Below are 25472 nucleotides of genomic sequence, written 5' to 3'. Positions count from 1 at the left end.
CTGTGTAAGAATTAAACAATACAAAGTTCCATTTGTTAATAAAGAGTTGCATACATTCGCTTAGGTTCGTACAATACATAAGTAAAATATGAACTACAAACGAGATTACATAATGAAATCTACTACAATGTCCTATGGTGACGGTGGGTAAAGGATGTCCATTACGTGGGACATCTGGTCCTCGAGCTCAGTTACCTGAGCACGGAGGATCTCCACCTCCCTCGTCAGTTCCTCGGCAGAGGGAGGGGCTGGCAGAGCAGGCGGTGCTGCTGGTGCAGGTGGTGCCGGTGGTGCAGATGGTCCAGCACCAGAAGTAGATGCTGCATAGCGGTAAGGCTTACGCACGAAAGGATCAGCAGGGTAAGGCACAACCCGCTTATGGGCGGTAACCCTACGACGCTGACCATGTGTGTTAGTGAACACTCGACCTCCGTTGATCCCCGGAAAAACGGTGCCATCGAAACGGTACCGCTTCTTCGGTGGGGTGGAGGGTGGCTGTACAGGTGCATCATCAGGGTCCTCCTCGTCGGAGTCATCGTCACTAGAGTCGTCTATGGATGAGTCGTCGGATGATGAATCGTCGAAAACAGCTGGAGGTGGCGGCGATCGGCGACCGGTAGTCATGATCCGGTATCTGAAAGGTGGGATCGGTATGACACGTCCATCAGGAAGGCGTCGGCACCAATGGTTATGCTCATTACGGAACGGAACGTCCCCGTATTCCCCGGGAATCACAACACCACCGGAGCGGGGCTGTGGCTCCGAGGGTCCTGGGGCAAGTAGAGCTGGAATCTCCGGGGGGTCCTGGGCTCCGCCTGAGGTAACCACTGGGGCAGGCGTATGGCTGCTAGTTCCGGAGGATGAAGCGTCGGGGTCACTGGTTAACAGGACCTGTGTGTCGGTAGCAGCAGTAGGTGAGGTGGCTGATGAGTCTGAATCGCTGCCCAAAATGATGACAGGTGGAATATCCGACATCTGAACAAGGAAAAATAACTTTTCCGTGTCAGTAAGTCATAAAGCAAGCACGTATTAGACACTACAGCAACCTAGCATGGCAGTAATAATAACAGTGCTAATCAGAAATAACATGTGAAAGCAGATAGTAATCATGCAATAGCGGAAATAAGCATACAACAAGTTCGCATGGCAGTAAAGATAAGCAATAGCATGCAGTAAGTTCATACAGCTGAAAAAGTAGACAAAAGCATGTAGTAAGTTTCGCGGAAACAAGTAAACTAGCAAGTTGTAGATTAGTCCTATTAGTGAATCCTACTCGGGTCGGTCTAGACTCACTATTGCAACCTAATTCCCTACAACCAATGCTCTGATACCAAATGTGACGCCCCGTACAAAACCATCGTGTACGATTCGTCAACAACAGGACCTTTACACGGTTGAATACTACATGCTGTTTGAAAACCAGTTTGCATTCATAAAAAGATAGCGTTTTATAAAAAAATAACGTGCATCCTACGAATAGGAGCATAAACATAAGTATTTGACACTAAGATCGTTACAAAGCCATTGTTTGAAATTAACCTAAACTACGAATGCAACAGAAAAGTTCCATGAATGAGACATCTCTAGTAATGCAGCGGATAACTAATACAGCAGGTCCTTAACGGCAATTCAATAACAGCATGACAGCAAATCTAACAGCGGAAGCAAGAAACCTCTAGGCACCTGAGAAATACACGCTTAAAAGTCAACACGAATGTTGGTGAGCTATAGTTTAAGTTGTAACAGTAACGTAAGGTAGGCCACGAGATTTCAGTGTAACAAAACAGTATGAAAAGTATATGTATAACCGTGGGCACCCGGTAACTAGACTTAACGTTAATAACCCCCTGAAAGTACACTTGGCAAGTGCGTATGTTCACTAAGTATTAAACACCCGTTAAATGCTAGCGCGACTAGCCCGAGTGGGGATGTCAAACCCTATGGATCCATATCTAAGATTGGCGTTCACTGGTTCAAAAACCAATGACTAAACGTTACCGTGCTAAGGGGAATGTTTCTGCATTTGTATAACCCACACACATATAAAGTTTAAGTACTCGTACCTAGTATGTAAAACAAAAAGCGCATGTATTCTCAGTCCCAAAAATAGTAAAAGTGGTAAAAAGGGATGCTATAACTCACAGTGATAAAAGCAGTAAAGTCGGTAATGGAAGTACGCAAGTAGTAAGTCGGTCCGAAAGGTCGTCAACCTAAATCAAAGGTTACTAGGTCAGTAGGTTGTCTTATAAATTCTAATAGTGCATAAAATAAGTTTAAGTGTCATCATCATCATCATTCATCATCATAAAAGCTAAGTAAGTTCGACAAGAATAGAGATCGAAACAATAGGCTGATTCGGTCAGCTGCTAAGACCTCTACGTAAATCAAAAAGACGCATAGTCAGAATCTATAGCTCTGTATATGAGTCCCCTAACAGCTGACCAATTTTCAGAACCTAACTCGTCTTCGTTTGACCGTGGCGACGGTTTAAGTGCGAGTAGGTCAGAAATTTTAGCACAACGTTAATAGGGTGTAGTGACTCTCGGAGGGCCATAAATCCTAAACCGTAACTCGGATTAAGACGAGGCCTAAACGTAAAATCATTTACTCGAACCGAACTAATTGAAAATCAACTTTCCAGTAGCCCAGGTGGTCTGATAAGATACGAAAATCAGTGGACAAGTGCTCCGGTGGGGTTCTTGGTGCTTGATGCTCATCACGGTTCTCATCCTTGATGCTTGTAGCTTCAAGTGTACAACTCGTTGATGGTTTAGCATCACTTTTGACCAAGATTCTACCATCAATACACAATATGTTAAGACCAAGTGGTAACACAACTCATTTAAGAGTCTTAGATGGATGATGAACCAAGGTTACATCATATCCTTAGTCTTAACACAATTACAAGTCCTATTTACAAACAAAGTTATAAACTTTACATCAATCAAACAAGTATGAACATGATCTAAGTCAAATGAAGTGATGGAACCCTAAGCTAGAGAGCTTGGATCCCTTTCACACAATTTATAAGGTCACAAAGCTAGAAAGCTTGAACCTTTAGTGTTCTTGAAGATCTTGAAGCATAAAGCTTGGATCTTTAAGTTTCATGAAGACCATAAACACAAGTTTTGATCTTTATAACAAAACAACAAGATCATAAGCTAGAAAACTTAGATCCAACAACAAGATATGAAGATTCAAGCTAGAAAGCTTGCATCTTGGTTGTTCTTGAAGATATTGAAGCATAAAGCTTGGATCTTTAAGATATATGAAGATAACAAATAAAAGTTTGAATCTTTTTAACAAAACAACAAGATTAAAGTAAGAAAAATATAGATCTACAAAGTTGGTGAAGATTCAAAGCTAGAAAGCTTGAATCTTCCATGTTCTTGAAGGATTCATGCTTGAATCAACAAGATATAATCAAGATCAAGGCTAAAGAGCTTGATCTTCCATGATGATGATGATATGCCACGAAAATGATGAAGGAAAAGAAGAAGAAAAAGAAAACTTACAAGTAATATAAGAAAGGAAGGAAAGAAAGAGCAAGTGTGTGTGAAAATCAAATGAGCAAGTGTTTGAATGAGAGGTAAATGGCTAGTATTTATAAGAAAATTTTTGACATGGATTGATGACTTGGAAGGGCCTCTTGGCCGTAGGTTTTGAGGGGGAGGGGAGGAGACACCATTTTGCTTTTTGGTTAGTGGTTGTCTAAAGCATGTACTTATGCTAGAATCACATGTAACAATATGGATAATCCTTATCCAAATGCTAGTATGACTCATTAATTAATTTATTTTATTTATTATGGGTCACTAGTAATAATACTTGGGCTAATTAATTGGGCCACTAGTTAGTGTAGGGTGGGCTTAAGTCCAACAAGGTAGAAAGTCCAACAAGACTAACTATTGTGATCTAGTAAAATAATTAATTAAAATTAAGCATCCAAAAGCCCAAGTAATTATTATTATAAAATAATAATTAATATTTCGCAGTCATAATATTCTGATTACGACAAAAGTCAAACGTGCGCGCAGTTCGCGGTTTATTCGAAACGTTAAGTAACATTAACGGTGATAAAGGCTTCCGTTGAACAAGTTAAGTATCCTACATACTCTAAGGCACGTTTTAACATATAAATAGAAGCAAACCACGTATATCAAGTTTCCAGAGTATAAAGTAACACAGTACGCACAAATACGCAGTTTCGCAAAAATACAATGCACGAAAGCAAGTCGAAAAAGTCGGGTCGTTACAATATATATATATATATATATATATATATATATATATATATATATATATATATATATATATATATATATATATATATATATATATATATAGTGGTAGGATCAAGAGGGAAGTAACCATTCGGGGGGAAACGGGGGAAGCAAATTTTTTTTTTTTCGTTTTTTGAAAAAACTTTGTTCGTGAACATTATAGATTGGATGAAAATATGAACATTTAATAAAGAAACTTTGTGATAAATGTTTTTATTTTGGCGGGAAAACGCTCGAAGAAGTAATATATAACAATTATCGTGTTTTTCGAGCGTATTTTGAGGTTTTAGATATTAGGGTTTGAATATTAGGGTTTAGATATTAGGGTTTATAGGGTTTAGATATTAGGATTTAGAAATTTAGGGTTTAGGGTTTAGATTTAGGATTAGATTGAGTTTTTAACACGAACGGTTTAGAGTTTAGGGTTTAGGGTTTGGTGTTTTGGGTTTAGTCCATAAACATGAAAAAAAACGTTAAACTCAGCTAAATTTTAAATCAGGCTAAATTTTACTTCACAAAACATGAAGAAAGAAAAACGTTAACATTCTTCACGAACAATATTATATTGAATGTTATTTTTGTCGATCGTTTTCCCGCCAAAATAATAACATTCATCACGAAGTGTCTTTTCTAAATGTTCATATTTTCATCCAATCTATAATGTTCGTGAACAAAGTTTTTTCAAAAAACGGATTTTTTTTTTTTGGCTTCCCCCCGCTTCCCCCCGATTGGTTACTTCCCCATTGATCCTGCCCCTACATATATATATATATATATATATATATATATATATATATATATATATATATATATATATACATATACAAATATAGTTTTAAAAAAAATATAGCGTTAAACTCAGCTAGCTCCCTGTGAAACGAACCGGACTTACTAAAAACTACACACTCTACGATTAGGTACACTGTCTATAAGTGTTGTAGCAAGGTTTAGGTATATCCATTCAATAAATAAATAAATAGATTGTGTAAAATTGTATCGTATTTAATAGTATTTTGTAGTAAACTATAATAGTATTTAGTACTACACCTCGCACACAACAACCAACCACATAACTAGTGAAAATCGTGATGAATAATCACGTCGAAAAAAGTTTATGGTTAATGTGTAATATGCGACAAATTAGACGTAGTTAACCGTGTTATTTTTTATTTAATTATTTATTACTCCGTATTTCTTGCTTATTTTATCGTGGGGAGAAAAAAGGTTAAATGGTGAAAATACCCCTTGATGAGTAGTGGAATAGTGTTTTGTTTATTAGTGTATATATAAATAAATATAAATGTACTACACAACACACTCTTTCTTTTTGATTTTTAATTTTAATTAATTATTATGATTTCTATTTCTATTTCTATTTAAATTAAATATTTCAGTTTTAGCCCCTTTCCTCAGACCCTGAATCAACACTAGCCATCTGCGGCCCTCTTCCTTCTGCCACAACCACCGTCGATTTCACATTCACATTTTATCAGTTTATTTACAAATTTACTGATAATCAATCAATTTGGAATGGAAATCGACGAACAAAATAACGGTTGCAACGGAATAAAAGGGGGGAAACCTTTGACCCTTGACTGGGACAACCTGTTAGAATCCGGCGATAACGATCTTCCACCGCAAATTATCGTTAAATCAAGCAAAAAAACCGGTGGATGTTAGCGGCGGCAGTACTGAAACTGACACACTTGAAAATCGAGAACAGGATACTGAACTAATGATGAAAACTGACGGTGAAATCAACGAGTTTATTTCGAGACAAAAAAGAATGGAAAAAATTTCTTATAAGTTGCCTGATAGAGGCGAAAAGCTTAAAGCAACTGTCAGGCGATATGAAGCCGAACTCGAAAGAAGGAATCAAGCTAAATTGACGAAGGTTGTGCTTTGTTTTGCGCTACTTTACGTCAATTTCATATAGTAATTTTGAATGTGTTATAATAACATGCATAATTTGGTTGATGGATGATCATTTCTTAAAATTAGGGTTTGTATTTTGTGCATTTTGGTTTTTCATGTTTATTCGATTGAACTTGAGCTATGATATGCATAATTCTCACTACTTAGTCTGTATTTGACCATCAGTTTTGTTATCGTGTCGTCTTAACAGGTGAAGAATGGAAGTAAGGAGACAATTCAACTATCTGATCGTAGTGATGAAGGTAAAATTAACTGCCAGCTGTTTAATTCAAGCTTTTATGTATTTATTATAACATATTGAGTGTATTATTGACTGTTTAGAATATATGTTGCAAAGAAAAAGTATAGGATACAAATGCATTGTTCTGCTATCTGTTTAATTGGATTGCTCATTTTGAAGCATCACATGATCTCTAACTATTTGCATAGAATCATTTGAACTGTTTTTCTGTAGGTGGATCCTGTGGCAACAAGAAAGGTGGACAGAATTTTGCATCTGCTTCAAGATTCACCAAACGTTTAACAAGTCATCGGGCATGGAACTTTTTGAAAAACAAGTCAAAGTGGCTACATCCGGATCCGGTTGTAATTGTTACGCAAAATAAGAGACGTGAACCAATTGTTGAAGAAGTGGTTGGAAATAATTCGGTTGACTTGAATCAAGATGACGAGGCAAACCCAAGTAACTCAAACCCAAACCCAAACCCAAACCAAGAAATGTATGGTCGTGATCGAATAGCCCGTCCACCGGGTAAGCCGAGGAAGTCAAGGAAAAAGTCGAGTGATTCTACACCATCAGGATCATTTCGTGAGTTGTTGCATTTGTCCATGAAGGAAAATCATGACACGGTAGCTGAACGGAAAAGAAGGTATTATGAAGCAAAGCAAGTTGAAGTGGAAATGCGGACGTTAGCGATTGATATGACTGAAGATGACAAGAAGGTAATCGAGATGCAGAAGGCGTTGATCAGACGCAACGTGTTGAAGAGGTTTGAGGAGGTCCAAGAGTTGTCTACGGACACCGGACGAAGAGTAGTTTGTTTGTTTGTTTGTTTGTTTTAATTAAGCGTATGTGTGTTTGTTTAATAATCGTAATCGTATTTTTTTTTTCTTCTTTTATTAGGGATGTACTTTTTTTATTTAATTAAATATGTTTTTTATATATTATTATTATTTACATATTTATAAATAACTAAATAAAAATATTAAAACTCAAGTAAAAATAAATGAACACTGAAATGGACACAGTGGATACCTCCACCTTGCACACTGTTAGTCAATTTCAAGGTCCATTATTGACACTGAAGTGGACTTTAGTGCAAGGACACGTACACCATGTGCTCTAATGGTTAACTTGTAATATACAACAAATCTCGTGATTAACCGTCTTATTATTTATTTATTATATTTATTTATTTTGTTATTTCTTATGAATCTACTATAACATACTGTCTTTTAGGCTGTGTTCTCAGAGATTTTTTTTGAAATGAAAGGAAATGAGATGGATGGATGGATAAATACTAATCAATCATTCTTGAGTGTTTTTTTTATAGAAAAAAGGAGTGGAGAGGAGAAGGTTAGAGAGGAATTCTTATAAGATGTTTATGTTAGTAACTATCAGCTCAATTTTGAGATGATTAGAGGGAAAAACAATTTTTTTGTATCCATATAATGATACGCATCTTCTGTGTATTCACAACTTTCATGTAACGACCCGGCTTTTTCAATTTGCTTTTGTGCTTTGTGCTTTCACGAAACTGCGTATTTATGTGTACTGAGCTAGCTTATGCTCTGGGATCTTTAATCATGATTAATTACTCTCGTTAATATCTTACTACGTGCTATTAAGTGTGTAATCACTTAACTTGATCCCCGAATGCTTTTACGACCGCTGGTGTCACTTATCGTTTTAAACGAAATACGTACTTGGTACATGTTAAACTTTTGTCGTAATTGAGATATTATGACTGCGTAAACTTGATTGTTATTTATTATAACAATTACTTGGCTTAAAGGTTTGTTTAATTAAGCTTGGTGTTTATTAATGCTTACTAGTTACCTTAATGGACTTAACACCGTAATTGACTTTCCATGGCCCAACTTGTCTTTGTGACACACATGCTTTCCACGAATAATATTTTCGAATATTATTTACATTCATGATTAATTAATATAAATCATTTTTAATTAACTAATGTAAGTAGTTAATTACTTGGGCTTTTTGTTACATACTTGTACATGGACTTTTATTAATGGATTTGGACTTAGAAGTCTACCCTACTTTTCTTAATGGACTAGTTGTGAGCCCATTTTGTTACTAGTAATTTATTAAGCTTAAACAAGGTTAATTAGTTAATGAGGAGACAAATGATTCAAGCATACTTGCACCTCTTTCCCATGCATCTAACTTTAATCCATTTTGAGCTTTCACCTCCTCCCCATGCATGAAAGTAGCAATTTGACCTTTCCCCTTTTGTGTTTTGGCCGTTGGTTTTAGATGGGTAATGGGGAGATCCATTTTCATTTTTATTTGCTACTTATTAACTAGTTTCTACCTCACTCTTCACACTTCACTACTTGCACTTTCATTTTTCTCTCATTTTCTCTCTACTTTGTAAGTAACAAACTTCTTTTTTTTTTCTTTCTTTTCTTCTATTAAAACCGAATATAACCATCATCATCCTTCTTGATTTATTACTTGTTGTTTGTTGTTGTTGTTGTTAACGATCAAGTTTTCTAACTTGTATCTTCATGTAATCTTGGTTACTTCCATTCTTTGTTTGATGAAGAACCAAGAACAAGAACCTAAACTTGTTAGTTTATGGTTCTACACTTAAATGTTTCCAAGATCTAAAGTTCATAAGCTTGATGATCTTCTTTGTGTTCATGTTTTGTAGACTTGAAATTTATTTTCCTAAGATTCAAACTTGATTTGAATCTTCTCAAGTATGAAGCAAACATGAACATAATACTTGTAACTTTAATTTATTTCTTCATTTCATTTATTTAAAGTTGTAATGTTGTTAATTTGGTCAAGTATTACTAGTTAATCTTGATCTCATATTTCTTGAAACTACTTTGTAAGTTCAAGAACATGTAAGTAAAATTTTTTAAGTATAACTTTGTACACTTATGTTAGATCTAGACTTTTGGGTCTAGGATCTTCAAGATCTAACTAAGAACTATGTTCTACAACTTAAGATCTTGTTTATATAAGTTTACTTTCAAGTTTATAGCTTAATATTACTCTTATAACTCATGTATGTGTCGGATCTAAGATCTTAATGTAACTTTGATTTATCAAACTACTTACAACCCTTAATTGAATTGTGCTACATATCTTAGACTTCCACTAGTGTTATGATGGTCAAAACTTGGTAAAGATGATGTAAACACATCAACGAGTTGTACACTAGAAGCTATAAGCATCAAGGATGAGAACCGTGATGAGCATCAAGCACCAAGAACCCACCGGAACACATTACCTACTTTTTTTCGGGTCTGATCAGACCACCTGGGATACTGTAAAGTTGATTTTTTTTAGTTATTTCTGTTCGAGTAGATGATTTTCCGTTTAGACCTCGTCTTAATCCGGGTTACGGTTTAGGATCTATGGCCCTCCGAAAGCCACTACACCCTATTAACGTTGTGCTGAAATTTCTGACCTACTCGCACTTAAACCGTCACCGCGGTCAAATGAAGAAGAGTTTGGTTCTGGAAATTGGTCAGAATCTAGGGGACTCATATACGGAGCCATCGCCACTGGTCTCACCTCATTTCAGTTTGTATAGAGGCCGTGGCGACTGAACGAAGTTAGCCTTTGTTTTAAACCTTGTTCTTGATTTAAAACTTACTTTACACTTTTTGTTTAATGATGAATGATGATGATACTTAAGACCTAATTTACATACTTTTAAACCTTTGGGAACGGTTTACTGACTTAGTAACTTTTGATTTAGGTTGAAGACCTTTTGGACAAACTACTTGCTTACTTTCCCGAATCAACTTTACCACTACTTTTCACTGTGAGTTATAGCATCCCTTTTTACTTTAACTATTTTGGGACTGAGAATGCATGCGTGTTTTACATTTTACATACTAGGCACGAGTACTTAAACTTTATATATGTGTGAGTTATACAACGGCATAAACTTTCCCCTTAGCTCGGTAACGTTTAGTCATTGGTTTTTGAACTGGTGAACGCGAATCTTAGATATGGATCCATAGGATTTGACATCCCCACTCGGGCTAGTCGCGTTAGCATTTAACGGGTGTTTAATACTTCGTGAACATACGCACTCGCCAAGTGCAATTTTAGGGGGTATTATTATTACGTTAAGTTAGTTACCGGGTGCCCACGGTTGAACATATACTTTATCATACTTATTTGAATTACTGATTTAAACTGCTGGTTGAAGCACTGAAATCTCGTGGCCTACATCACATTACTGATTACGAACAAACTATAGCTCATCAACATTCGTGTTGACGTTTTTAAGCATGTTTTTCTCAGGTGCTTAAGGTTTGGTTGCTTCCGCTGTAGTTGTCATGCTTTGTAGACTCCTGCTGCGCTTATTAGAGATGTCATCGAATGAAACATTTAATTTGCATTCAAACTATGTTATTTTGAAACAATGAATTTGTAACAACCATTGGGTCACGTACTATTATTATTTGCCTTCTATTCATATAGGCACACTTTCGTATGTTAAACTTTTGATGTTGGTTAAGACATCACCTTTTCTTATGAATGCAAACTTATTTTAAAACCGCATATAGTGTTTGACCTTGTAATGATCCTGTTGTTGATGATCCGTACATGATGGTTTTGTACGGGGTGTCATATTTGGTATCAGAGCATTGGTTGTAGGGAATTAGGTTGCATTAGTGAGTCTAGACCGGACCGAGTAGGATTCGCTAATAGGACTAATCTACAACTTGCTAGTTTACTTGTTTCTGCGGAACCTACTGCATGCTACTGTGTTATATTACTGCATGTTACTGCTTACTACTACTGCATGCCACTACCTACTTCTACTGATGTATGAACTTATTGCATGCTACCGTTACCTTTTACAGCTATGTAAACTTGTTGTATACTTTTGCTTATTCTCGCTACTGCATGCTACTATCTGCTTTTTGCATGATACTTCTGTTGATACTGCTGCCATGCCATGCTATGTACTGCTGTAGACGATCTACCCGTCTGCTTTTCGCTGTACTGACTTGGAGAACTTATCTTTCCCAGTTCAAATGTTTTTCTGAACTACTTTCCCACTCGTCTAACCCTAAGAACTATTAGTGTAATCTACCTGTTACTACTGTTCCAAAGTTCCAGAGATCGAAACATTACTTCACGCAATCTAGAAGTAGTACCCCTCGGATTTCGCACCCACTAAAGTTGATCCTCGGAGGAGGAAATATGTGAGTACTTGTCGGAGTAACCGTACCCCGAGCTCACCCTAATTAGCCACGTACATCGTATGAACATTAGAAGGATATTCAGTTTTCGCAAGTGGATTTGTATCTCTTGCGCTTTCATGACCGTCACTTATCTCTCTCATTCTTCACCACTACTCGACGATCTAACGACACTTCAGGACTTAGGTCCCTAACACTCCTAGACATTGGAGAAGTCGGGAAGGCATCCCCTTTCACAAGGTCATAGTGTCTTCTACTGATGCTCAGCCATACCCAAAGACTTGGGAGTCGCCTCAAAACATATCGTATTACTACTTGCTACACGTACAACTCGACACGAGACCCAGATTGAATTTCTAGAAAGGAACCTAACGACATTACCTGAACCCGAACATTTTGAAGGAATTTCGGGACATTTAGGCATTAATGCATGACCTACGGAACCTACGTGTAGAGACCCGTCCTAATCCATTCGGACGAAGTCCATATCGATTACAAACGATTCACAACAGTTGATTACATCGCGAGGTAATTGACCTCTATATGATAAATTTTACAAACATTGCATTCGTTTTTAAAAGACAAACTTTCGTTACATCGATAGTTGACAGGCATGTAAAGCATTTCATAATATATCCAAATATAATTGACTTAATAATAATCTTGATGAACTCAACGACTCGAATGCAACATCTTTTGAAATATGTCATGAATGACTCCAAGTAATATCTCTAATATGAGCAAATGCACAGCGGAAGATTTCTTTCGTACCTGAGAATAAACATGCTTTAAAGTGTCAACCAAAAGGTTGGTGAGTTCATTAGTTTATCATAAAGAATCATTTCATAATTTTAATAGATCACAAGATTTCATACTTCCATTTCTCATAATCATACGTCCCATGCATAGAGACAAAAATATCATTCATATGGATTGAACACCTGGTAACCGACATTCACAATATACATATAAGAATATCCCCCATCATTCCGGGATCCTCCTTCGGACATGATATAAATTTCGAAGTACTAAAGCATCCGGTACTTTGGATGGGGCTTGTTGGGCCCGATAGATCTATCTTTAGGATTCTCGTCAATTAGGGTGTCTGTTCCCTAATTCTTAGATTACCAGACTAAAAAGGGGCATATTCGATTTCAATCATTCAACCATATAATGTAGTTTCAATTACTTGTGTCTATTTCGTAAAACAGTTATAAAAATAGCGCATGTATTCTCAGTCCCAAAGATATATATTGCAAAAGCATTTAAAAAGGGAGCAAATGAAACTCACGCATATAAATATTGTAAAACAGTTATTAAAACAGTGCATGTATTCTCAGCCCAAAAATATAAAGGGTAAAAAAAAAAATGAAACTCACAATACTGTATTTTGTAGTAAAAATACATATGACGACATTGAACAATGCAGGGTTGGCATCGGATTCACGAACCTATATCAAGTATTAACACATTATAGTATAAATCAATCAAGTTTATATATTCGTTATGTATTAATTATTCTTATAATATATTATGATACTTATTTGATATTTAATTAATGTTATATCAATAATATTAGTTGAAACATAATTTTATGTAATATTAGTATATTTTATGTAATAATATATTTACATATATATCTTTTGTTTTATAAAATTAATAATTGTAGAAATACCTAAGGATAATAATAATAATATTAATAATAATAATAATTTTTAAAAGTATAAAACTACCTTAGGAGTCAGTTTTAAAAAAATTGCACCAAGCCGGGCTCGAACCCGAGACCTCTCGTTCACTCATCAACACCCTTAACCATTCCTCCATTTCAATTTTTCTGATTTATAATACAAACCCAAATACTTATCTATTACATGTTTCAACCCACTTCATCTTCTTCACCAAAATCTAAACAATCAAACAACTTCATTCTTAATAGTCAATCATCAAAATGGTTTTAGGACTTCTAAACAAACATGAAACAAAAAATAAAAATGTGTTCATGATATAAAAAAAATGAGAAAAAAAAACAAAAAAATCCTACTGCTTGCTAGTAGCCAAGAAAAAAAAATTTGTTTTCAATTTTGAGTTCGTTTTGGACAATCTTTACAACATGAAACATGTTTCAAATCATTCCTAAAAACTATTAAAATCGTCAATTGAACTTAAAACATCAAAACAAGCTCTAATTTCTCCAAGAACAAAACAATTGACTTTTGACAATTTAACTTTGACTCGCAAATTCGAATTCGTTATCAAGAATTGGAACTTGAGATTTTGCAGGAAGTTTAAGTAAATGATTCCTAACAACTCTACATTTTTAGTTTTTGAAATTTGTTTCGAATTCACGTTAGTGTATATCACTGTGAAGAACTCAAGAACTCAAAAATTGATTTTTAGATTAAGAGTGTTATAGGTTATGATTACAACATGAATTGTGTTGTAAATCATTCCTATAATCTTTATGGATCATCAAATTAACTGGAGATATCAAAACAAACTCGAATTTGATTCAAGAACACTTAGTTGACTTTGAAAACCAAAACTTTGACTCTCAAATTAGAAATTAATAGAAAGAATTGAGGATTAAAAACTTACAGATAGTTTAGATAGACGATTCCTAACATGACTGCATTATTACATTTTGAAAATTTGTTCTAAATCAAAATATGGTGAAAAAGATGAATGTACAGAGTGTCGAGCTTATTTTCTGGGTTTTCTTTGTTTTCAACTCAAATTGCGGTTTGTAACTTATATAGAGTGAATAGGTACATGATTTAACAGTTAAATTGATTTCCAATTGATTTGTGAAGTAGACTTGTAACAAACTGGAGACATGAAGTACGTAAATTATTTTCATGTGAAGAAAAAGAAAAAAAATTGATAGTTACTTCTAACATAATGGGATTCCCTATTTTTATTTTTAATAAATATTAATAGTAAATACCCTAATAATATTAATAATAATTCTAATAAAATAACTAAATAATATCATAAAAATGATAATAAATAAAAATAAGAATTCGTTTAAATCATAAATAAATTTTAATCTTAATTATCTTGTACATTATTTTACATTTTCAATTCAAATGATTATTTTGTATTTTATTAATACAACTTAATATGCACTCTTATATTTATACATGTATATATATTTACATATTTATTTACACACAATTGTTCGTGAATCATCGGAAATAGTCACAGGTTAAATGAATCTATATAAATAGTTCAAACATTTCGAGACTCAACATTACAGGCTTTGCTTATTGTGTTGGAACATATAAAGATTAAGTTTTAATTTGGTCGGAAATTTCCGGGTCGTCACAGTACCTACCCGTTAAAGAAATTTCGTCCCGAAATTTGAGTGGAATGGTCATGGCTGACAATAAGTATGTTTTCATGACGTATTCGAGCTAGAAATTAGAGTTTTATCATCAGTGAGTAATATGGGTAAAAAAAAATTTGAGTACGCGAAGAGTATAATCAAAGCTATCGCAAGAGAGGGAACTGATGACGTAGTTATGATTGATTTCCGGAATTCATGGGATTTAAAGAAAATCTTCGTAATAAGATTTGGTTCTTCGGCGATATAGGAAATCAAATCTTCTTTGATTAAATGCAATAATCTGTTTCGATTGCTCTGTCGGATATTTTACTATAAATCCACTCCCTTCGTTTCCTTATTTTCACAGCTCACACCTTCCATTCTTTCTCCCCTGATTCATATTTTTAAAGCATTCATTAATATGCTCCATCCAGTTCTGATCCTGGATATACTCTTAACTTTCATATCTGTCATTCTTCTCTTTCATCTACCACCGGAGGATTATATTTACTTCTACTATTATCTTGGGGTTATAGTGTTTTTAATTTTCCCGTGCCTTTACGTGGCAATACGTATTGATATGCACGGTTTGTAATTTATGTGTTGTTGTCGAGCTTTATATTTTCTTTATATTCAAGAGTTCCATACTTTCGCCTCCTCTTCCCGACTTCAAGTCAAGCGAATAATGGTCCGGAATTCGTAGATATGGATTTTGAAATAAACATAGTTAATGTTCTAGAAGGAAATCGTAATGGCACGATCTTGATTTTTCAAATTACTAGAATATCTGAAAAGATAGAACTATTAAGAATATATGTTCTTGATATACTTGGAGATTGGGTAGAATGTAAGAGTCGTGTAACATGGCACATGATGACGTTATGATCTGTGAATCATCACGTTCCATTAGAAACTCAGCATGACTTACTGTAATATAATCACATTGATCAAGTGTCATTATATTATACTAACTCATGCATCAAGTCCCAACATTACTTCAATAACATTCATATTTCAAGCTCGAAAGTTTACAGAATATAGAAACTAACAGTTTCTATATGATGTAACACTGATAGCACGAAGAGATTAATGATTTCAGATAAGAATTGTTATGAAAATATTCTCGGAAATATAAAAGATATTTATGATGATATTTTTAGAATTTCTGAGATCGAATGTTGATGAAGAAAATCCTTTCGCAAGGATTTAGAATAAATAAGGAGCAAGATATTCACTAAAGACTTCATCAGAAATAGAATCATCAGGGTTCTTTATGTACAAGTTTAGTCCTTGTGATTTGCTCAGAGTCTCCTTCATGGTTTGCTCAATTCGTTTTTCAGTACCAAAATTCCTTTTGAGCTTTTCCAACGTATCTTTTTTTTTATCAAACTTTTGACTGTTAAAATCATCTATAGTTTTTGTTGCTTCATTTAACTTTTCAAAATTTAGAGCATTAATTCACAGACTGGGTGCTTTTCTGAATTTCAGAATGGAAGATCATAGTTCTAAGAGATAAATGTTATATGGATACATATAACTGTTGATGTGGAAACGTTGCGAGACTCAAAATACAAATTTGCTGATTCCCGGTAATTGGTATGGCAGTTCTCGTTACAAGATGCAGATGAGTATATGATAGGGTTTCAATGAATAAATATAATGATTTGTCAGAGAGATTTAAGCCAAAAAAAAAACAACGAGGCTGCTGGTACGTCTTTTGGTAATATGGTGGAATATAAAAGAATTCTCCGTTATAAAAAGGGTAATTGTATATATCAGGATTATAGTAAGGCTACTTCGAATGAAAAGTCGAAGTTGACTTGCTGGAGCTGTGACAAAATTGGCTACTTTGAAAAGGGATCGCAAAGTTATTTTTGCTAATAAATGCCAAAGGATCTGATGCGGCTACGTGTTAAACTTTTACTCAGTTGCCGAGAGTTTCTCAGGTGCATAACTATATGCATAAACCTTTCCTTTCGTAGATGAAGTGCGGTTGATTCATCCTATCGATTGAGGTGTTTTCAAGAATCATGAAAGGTTTGAACGCAGATTGTAATCGTCAAGATACAGATGAGGTTTAAGATGAGATCAAGTGGCAAACTTAAAGATATGTTTAGTTTCATATGTTATAATCAATATTTTAATTCATTTTAATTATCCAATGTCGACAGTCCATATTTGATAGTCCACAATTAACAGTCCGATAATACATATATAGCTTAATATATAATATCCGAATTAATTAATACGTATCGGGACCCGTGTACATGTCTCAGACTCGATCACAACTCAAAGTATATATATTATTATAGAATCAACCTCAACCCTGTATAGAGAACTCGATCATTACTGCATATAGAGTGTCTATGGTGATTCCAAATAATATATATAGATGCATCGATATGATATGTCAAAACCTTGTATACGTGTCCCGATATTTAAAGTGCGTAAAATAAATAACAGGAGTTAAATAACGATAACTAAAGTGCGTAAAATAAATAACAGAAATTATATGACAATAAATAAAATTGCGGGAATGTAAATTGCGATAATTAAATTGCAATAAATAAAATGCGATAAATAGAATGTAATCAGTTAGCTAGGAACAGTTAGCTGGAACAGTTAGCATGGTTTCTTAACAAAATTCCATATTGTTAATTAGTCTGTTTCTAATCAATTTTTATTGTGTCCATTATTTCTTCATTATACCACTTGTTGGATTCTAGTAAGTAAAAATCCAAATATGAAATTGAATTTGAATGAAAATGGTTATTCTGTGGTGAACGGATTCGTATATCGATAGATGTAGGTAGGATGGTAATCGACCATTGAATCAGATTCGAAGACTGTACAATGTAACTTATTAATGTGAAATCTTAAATATTTCTCGGGTATTACCTACCCGTTAAAATATTTTTACCATTAACAGTTTGTACGAAAGAATTTTTAATCACAATCTTTATGAAAATATATTTACATATATATTTTCTTCAGATGTAATTATGGATTTAATGAGTCAATGTGATATTAAACTCATCTGATTTACGATTAGAACTATGATACATAATCTCTAAAACATTAGAGTTTACATAATCGTCATGTCAAACGAAGATAAATGATGTAGAATGATTTGTGGAACGATAATTATACTCGAGGTACAGAATGAGATGTTGAGGCATGGATTGTTGAAACTTGGGTTGTTGGTGGTACTGGTGCCATTGGTGCTAAGGCTGGTGATGTTACTGGTGTTGGTGATACTGTTGATGATTGCAAATTGTATACCGTGCTCTCTAAAGTTAATACTCGAGCTCGGAGTTCTCTAACTTCTTCTACTAACCCGAGTTGTTTATCAATGTGAGGTAGAGGTCGGATATCTTCTCTAGTTCCATTAATGGTAGTTTCAAGATGAAAAATTCTTGCAAATAGGGTATAAACGGTATTGCGAACGGGTTCGCCGGTGAGCGGGTCAAGTACTCCAAGGTTAGGTGGTAGATTTGATTCATGATATGGAGTACCTTCTTCCTTTCTCCATAGGGTGAGTATGTCGCGAACCCATCCCCATTTTCTCTAGTAATCACGGTAGTTGATTGGTTGGTGTGCTCCTGTCACGCTGTCTTCGGAGTCAGAGGAACTTGGTCGATTCGTAGAGGCCATCTTAAACGATCTCAGGAAAGATTTTTGGTATGAAGAGTTTAGTGGCATCAATTGATAGTTAGATGGTATTCTCAATGCATAATTTGCATAGATATATATAGTACCAGGATCCCTTAAATTAATGAGAAATTTACGAGAGATATCAGGCAAGGTCTACAGTAACAGATACACTAAGATATGAATTGTCAGATACGCTAAGATATGAATTTTGTCTATACACTATTCATGCAGTCAATGCAGTAAAATGTGTCTAGACTAAGAATAATGAGTAGGTAATTTCCTAAGGATGATAAGCAGATGTTTTCCGATAAAAATGATAAGCAAAACTTTTGACATGCAGACACGGTCGAAGTCCAGACTCACTAATGCATCCTAACGACTATCAGTTAGGCACGCTAATGCAAGACCTGGTTCGCTAAGACCACCGCTCTGATACCAACTGTAGAGACCCGTCCTAATCTATCCGGACGAAGTCCATATCGATTACAAACGATTCACAACAATTGATTACATCGCGAGGTAATTGACCTCTATATGATAAATTTTACAAACATTGCATTCGTTTTTAAAAGACAAACTTTCGTTACATCGACAGTTGACAGGCATGTAAAGTATTTCATAATATATCCAAATATAATTGACTTAATAATAATCTTGATGAACTCAACGACTCGAATGCAACATCTTTTGAAATATGTCATGAATGACTCCAAGTAATATCTCTAATATGAGCAAATGCACAACGGAAGATTTCTTTTGTACCTGAGAATAAACATGCTTTAAAGTGTCAACCAAAAGGTTGGTGAGTTCATTAGTTTATCATAAAGAATCATTTCAAAATTTTAATAGATCACAAGATTTCATACTTCCATTTCTCATAATCATACGTCCCATGCATAGAGACAAAAATATCATTCATATGGATTGAACACCTGGTAACCGACATTCACAATATACATATAAGAATATCCCCCATCATTCCGGGATCCTCCTTCGGACATGATATAAATTTCGAAGTACTAAAGCATCCGGTACTTTGGATGGGGCTTGTTGGGCCCGATAGATCTATCTTTAGGATTCTCGTCAATTAGGGTGTCTGTTCCCTAATTCTTAGATTACCAGACTAAAAAGGGGCATATTCGATTTCAATCATTCAACCATATAATGTAGTTTCAATTACTTGTGTCTATTTCGTAAAACAGTTATAAAAATAGCGCATGTATTCTCAGTCCCAAAGATATATATTGCAAAAGCATTTAAAAAGGGAGCAAATGAAACTCACGCATATAAATATTGTAAAACAGTTATTAAAACAGTGCATGTATTCTCAGCCCAAAAATATAAAGGGTAAAAAAGAAAATGAAACTCACAATACTGTATTTTGTAGTAAAAATACATATGACGACATTGAACAATGCAGGGTTGGCCTCGGATTCACGAACCTATATCAAGTATTAACACATTATAGTATAAATCAATCAAGTTTATATATTTGTTATGTATTAATTATTCTTATAATATATTATGATACTTATTTGATATTTAATTAATGTTATATCAATAATATTAGTTGAAACATAATTTTATGTAATATTAGTATATTTTATGTAATAATATATTTACATATATATCTTTTGTTTTGTAAAATTAATAATTGTAGAAATACCTAAGGATAATAATAATAATATTAATAATAATAATAATTTTTAAAAGTATAAAACTACCTTAGGAGTCAGTTTTAAAAAAATTGCACCAAGCCGGGCTCGAACCCGAGACCACTCGTTCACTCATCAACACCCTTAACCATTCCTCCATTTCAGTTTTTCTGATTTATAATACAAACCCAAATACTTATCTATTACATGTTTCAACCCACTTTATCTTCTTCACCAAAATCTAAACAATCAAACAACTTCATTCTTAATAGTCAATCATCAAAATGGTTTTAGGACTTCTAAACAAACATGAAACAAAAAATAAAAATTTGTTCATGATATAAAAAAATGAGAAAAAAAAACAAAAAAATCCTACTGCTTGCTAGTAGCCAAGAAAAAAAAAATTTGTTTTCAATTTTGAGTTCGTTTTGGACAATCTTTACAACATGAAACATGTTTCAAATCATTCCTAAAAACTATTGAAATCGTCAATTGAACTTAAAACATCAAAACAAGCTCTAATTTCTCCAAGAACAAAACAGTTGACTTTTGACAATTTAACTTTGACTCGTAAATTCGAATTCGTTATCAAGAATTGGAACTTGAGATTTTGCAGGAAGTTTAAGTAAATGATTCCTAACAACTCTACATTTTTAGTTTTTGAAATTTGTTTCGAATTCACGTTAGTGTATATCACTGTGAAGAACTCAAGAACTCAAAAATTGATTTTTAGATTAAGAGTGTTATAGGTTATGATTACAACATGAATTGTGTTGTAAATCATTCCTATAATCTTTATGGATCATCAAATTAACTTGAGATATCAAAACAAACTCGAATTTGATTCAAGAACACTTAGTTGACTTTGAAAACCAAAACTTTGACTCTCAAATTAGAAATTAATAGAAAGAATTGAGGATTGAAAACTTACAGATAGTTTAGATAGACGATTCCTAACATGACTGCATTATTACATTTTGAAAATTTGTTCTAAATCAAAATATGGTGAAAAAGATGAATGTACAGAGTGTCGAGCTTATTTTCTGGGTTTTCTTTGTTTTCAACTCAAATTGCAGTTTGTAACTTATATAGAGTGATCAGGCACATGATTTAACAGTTAAATTGATTTCCAATTGATTTGTGAAGTAGACTTGTAACAAACTGGAGACATGAAGTACGTAAATTATTTTCATGTGAAGAAAAAGAAAAAAAATTGATAGTTACTTCTAACATAATGGGATTCCCTATTTTTATTTTTAATAAATATTAATTGTAAATACCCTAATAATATTAATAATAATTCTAATAAAATAACTAAATAATATCATAAAAATGATAATAAATAAAAATAAGAATTCGTTTAAATCATAAATAAATTTTAATCTTAATTATCTTGTACATTATTTTACATTTTCAATTCAAATGATTATTTTGTATTTTATTAATACAACTTAATATGCACTCTTATATTTATACATGTATATATATTTACATATTTATTTACACACAATTGTTCGTGAATCGTCGAAAATAGTCACATGTTAAATGAATCTATATAAATAGTTCAAACATTTCGAGACTCAACATTACAGGCTTTGCTTATTGTGTTGGAACATATAAAGATTAAGTTTTAATTTGGTCGGAAATTTTCGGGTCGTCACACTGCGCACCTACATTGAGAAACTGTGAGATTAATTATGTAGATTCTGTTTTGAGATGGCATAGATAAAGCACCGTTAGATGAAATTGAGTATAACTGGAAGTGATCACGTTACATTGACCATATGGGGTGATACTGGAATGAACGTACGATTTAGTACAATATAATGATGCCAGGCCAGCGTGATCATATTGAAGTAAATCATGCAGAAGTCCCAATGTTACTACATGAGGAATATGAGGTAATCCAGGGAAAATTTTGGCAGGGATCACTTGAGCATACGCATTATAGTCTGTTAAAGGTAGGGAAGGAATAACCACGTAGCCCAGATACTGTACAAGAAGGGCCTTGATTGTAGGATTGATAACCCGAAAATTTGTTATAGATATCGACACCCTGGACATTTAAGGAAAAAGTTCTCATATAGGAAAAACTTTAAACTTACTTGCGGTAAAGCAATCGTTATGGAGACTTGCATGGATCCTGATTTTAGTTAGGGTATATTTCGTCACAACGTTTTATTCTCTCGAAGTTGTTTAATACTAGAACGATAGAAACCTTATATCTAAGAACCTTAGTGTTATGACTAATAAGCCATTAACAACCATGAGAAGTTAAGTATTCTATAGAACAAGCTAATGGTAAGCTGGCAGAGATAGAGGAATAATTTAAGGTAGTACCTTAAAATTAACAGGTGGGTCATTTGGAGATGACCTCATGTCAACAAAACTTGGAGGTTTTAAAGTAGTAGTTGGAAAGGATTAGTTACCTAAGAACAAACAATTGTTATCTGAGAAGATTGATAGAATTTTCACGGTAGTATAATAAGATTGGTTGGAATGAACCTTAAGATTAACCTAACACCCATCAATTTGGGAAGCTGGATGCAATAGTTGGGATGAACTTTAGGATTAACCTAATACTCATCGAGTTAGGAAGCTTTGATGAAATAGTTGGAACGAAATGACTTTCAAGGATGAAAGAGAAAGTTATTTATAGTAAGAAGATTTTTTGTATACCTCGCTAGAATGGTGAGCCCAAAAGTCATCTGGGTTACTTCAACAGCCCGAAATACCACAATGGAAATGGGAAAGAATAACGATGAATTTCCTCACGAAGTTACCGAAAACGGTAGGCGATTATGACACTATCTGGGTTATTGTGTCTTCCTCACTAAATCTACTTACTCTCTAGCCATGAAAAAAAACTGATACAATGGACAAACTTGCATAACGATACATAAAGGAAATTGTATCCCGTCCCTTCAGCGGTTCGAATTCTATATTAAGGACTACCCAAGAATCTTATTTCTTACGCGACTCTAAATCCTAACTTATTCCGGGAGATTACTTATTCGATGATAATCACAACATCATCCTTCTTACTTCGACATTAGTCATACCAGTTCGAAATTTTCCTAAAATTAACGAGTGGTTAATTCTCATCCTCATACTCTCTCATTCGTAACTCACTTATAAGCAACAACTTCACACTTAAGCATTTTTGGTCAAAAGACTTGTGCCCTACTAATAGACATCAACCATATTTAAATTCAATAGTTTTCATTACCTCGTGACATTTTTTTCTCAAATATCACCCAAAATTTTCAAAAATCTTTTACTCAACCCTCATCAATCTTTATCCAACTTGTAACCTTCGAAATATGAAAATTTTGTTTGCCAAAATTTTACACACACTATTTTACCGTGCGATCCTCTCAAAGTTTTATAAAAATAAATTTATTTTATTACCATTCGTACAAATTTTAGAAGCCGTATATGTTATATATAATAAAGTAAATGATTACTTACTTTTGACTAGTACATGTGAAATTTTACTTTCACTTTTACGAATCAATCCTTTTTAACCAAAAGACATTTTACTTGGAGTAACCTATATTTACTAAGAACTTCGTTTCTTTTCTTATATTGTCACCTTAAACAATTTCTATAAAAATTTTCGTTGCTTGTTATATAAAATTCTTCGTTGCTCATTCGTACCCAAGTCATCGTGAAGACTCTACAACCGTCGAAATCGAGAGTTTCATGTGTGTATGTGTTGAAGGCACTTACTGCCATGTCATGCAGAGCCTTTGGCCATCCACTAACACTTAAACCATTCAAAATTATTGCGTTACCCCATGGATCTTATCCGCCACACCTGTTGGAACAATGCTCTTTCTTACATAACTCTAAGTCCTGACTTATTCCAAGAGATTCTCATTTAGTGATATTAATACCATCAGTATTCCGACTCTAATATTAGTCATAACCTGTTTGGAATTTTGCAAAGACAAGAAGCGATTAACTTCTCGTCCTCATACTCTATCCTTCATACCTCACTTTTTAGCAACGGCTTCGGACGTAAACATTTTTGGCCCAAAGACTTAAGTCCTAATAATTATCAAAACTACATTGGATTCATTAGTTTTCATTACCTAATAACTTGTCACCCGATGATTTAAAGATTTTCCACTCAATCTTTTTCAAATCGCAGCCTCCGAAATACGAAGAGCTATGCTTATCAAAATTTTTACACGTTAATTATTCGTGCGGTCCTCACGAGATTTATGGACAAATGAAAGTAATAAAATTTTTCTGTCACTTATGCGATTTATAAAATCATATATGTATGTATAATTAAGTTAATAAATTTACCTTTACTTATTTTGGTTAGTACATACTAAGTTATATCTTCAAATTATTTAAAAATCGCTCCTTTATCGAGTTATTCAACTTAAGTTAAATAGATTTGTGCAAAATGGTACACGTTGTACCTACTTCTAAAATTACTAAGAACTTCGTTCCGTTTATGTTGTCGCATCAAACGTTTAAAGGTTTTTCAAAACTTCCTTGGTTGATTTTATTAAAGGTTTTCGCATTAGAATACACCATGTATGGATCACACTTCTTCTCGCCCTCCGTTAGGGATGAAGCTTACCATTAAGATCTTTGTTAAAAACTCTTGAGCCACTTTGGATGGCAGTTTTATAAAATTGTTAGAAAATCCTTGCACCCATAAAGTGTTCCTCTTAAGGTTATACATGGCAAAAACGTGGGCCGATAAATCAGTTTTTCCAAAGTACACTCAGTGGTCACCCTATTGTAGGAAAGGCACTATGTGGGTTTCTGTTCTCAATACTTCACGGCAAATCACAACACCCTCGTAAACCTCATCTCTATGAATCTGTATGTAGAGGTACAAGAAATCATTTTTGAGATTCTTTTCACTTAGAGTAAACCATTCTTTATGACCAAGGGTTCAGGTATCTTCTCATCCGCGCATCCCCTTAAGTACACAGATAAATTCAGAACGAACCGCTCGAAGAGTTCACTCTCGTTCAAAGATCACATCTTTCGTGCGATTTTCTTTCTGAAATGTAATATAAGATACTTTGAGAACCTATGAATCTTGTTATCCCTTTTGGGAGGGGACTTCTTAAAACATTTACGACACTGATGTGGATACTCTATATATTTCTTCCTTCGTTGGTTGCAACTATCTGTTGTCCTAGTTAATGTTAACCCTAACTTCAACAT

General features: G+C 34.0%; 1 protein-coding gene across 1 annotated transcript in view; it reads left to right on the top strand.

Annotated features, from left to right (window-relative positions):
• Nucleotides 1–5704: 5704 nt before the first annotated feature.
• The window catches only part of LOC139847151 (ubiquitin-like-specific protease 1C), a 112769-nt gene continuing 93001 nt past the window's right edge, over nucleotides 5705–25472 (top strand). Inside the window, exon 1 of the mRNA XM_071836770.1 lies at nucleotides 5705–6177. Coding sequence (XP_071692871.1) covers nucleotides 6019–6177 — 159 coding nt within the window. The 5' untranslated portion in view covers nucleotides 5705–6018. The remainder of the gene's footprint in view (nucleotides 6178–25472) is intronic.

The sequence above is a fragment of the Rutidosis leptorrhynchoides genome, chromosome 5, assembly GCF_046630445.1.
Source record: "Rutidosis leptorrhynchoides isolate AG116_Rl617_1_P2 chromosome 5, CSIRO_AGI_Rlap_v1, whole genome shotgun sequence".
Taxonomy (NCBI): Eukaryota; Viridiplantae; Streptophyta; class Magnoliopsida; order Asterales; family Asteraceae; genus Rutidosis; species Rutidosis leptorrhynchoides.
Note: the sequence above shows the minus strand (reverse complement) of the source record. Positions and strands in the feature narration are given on the sequence as shown.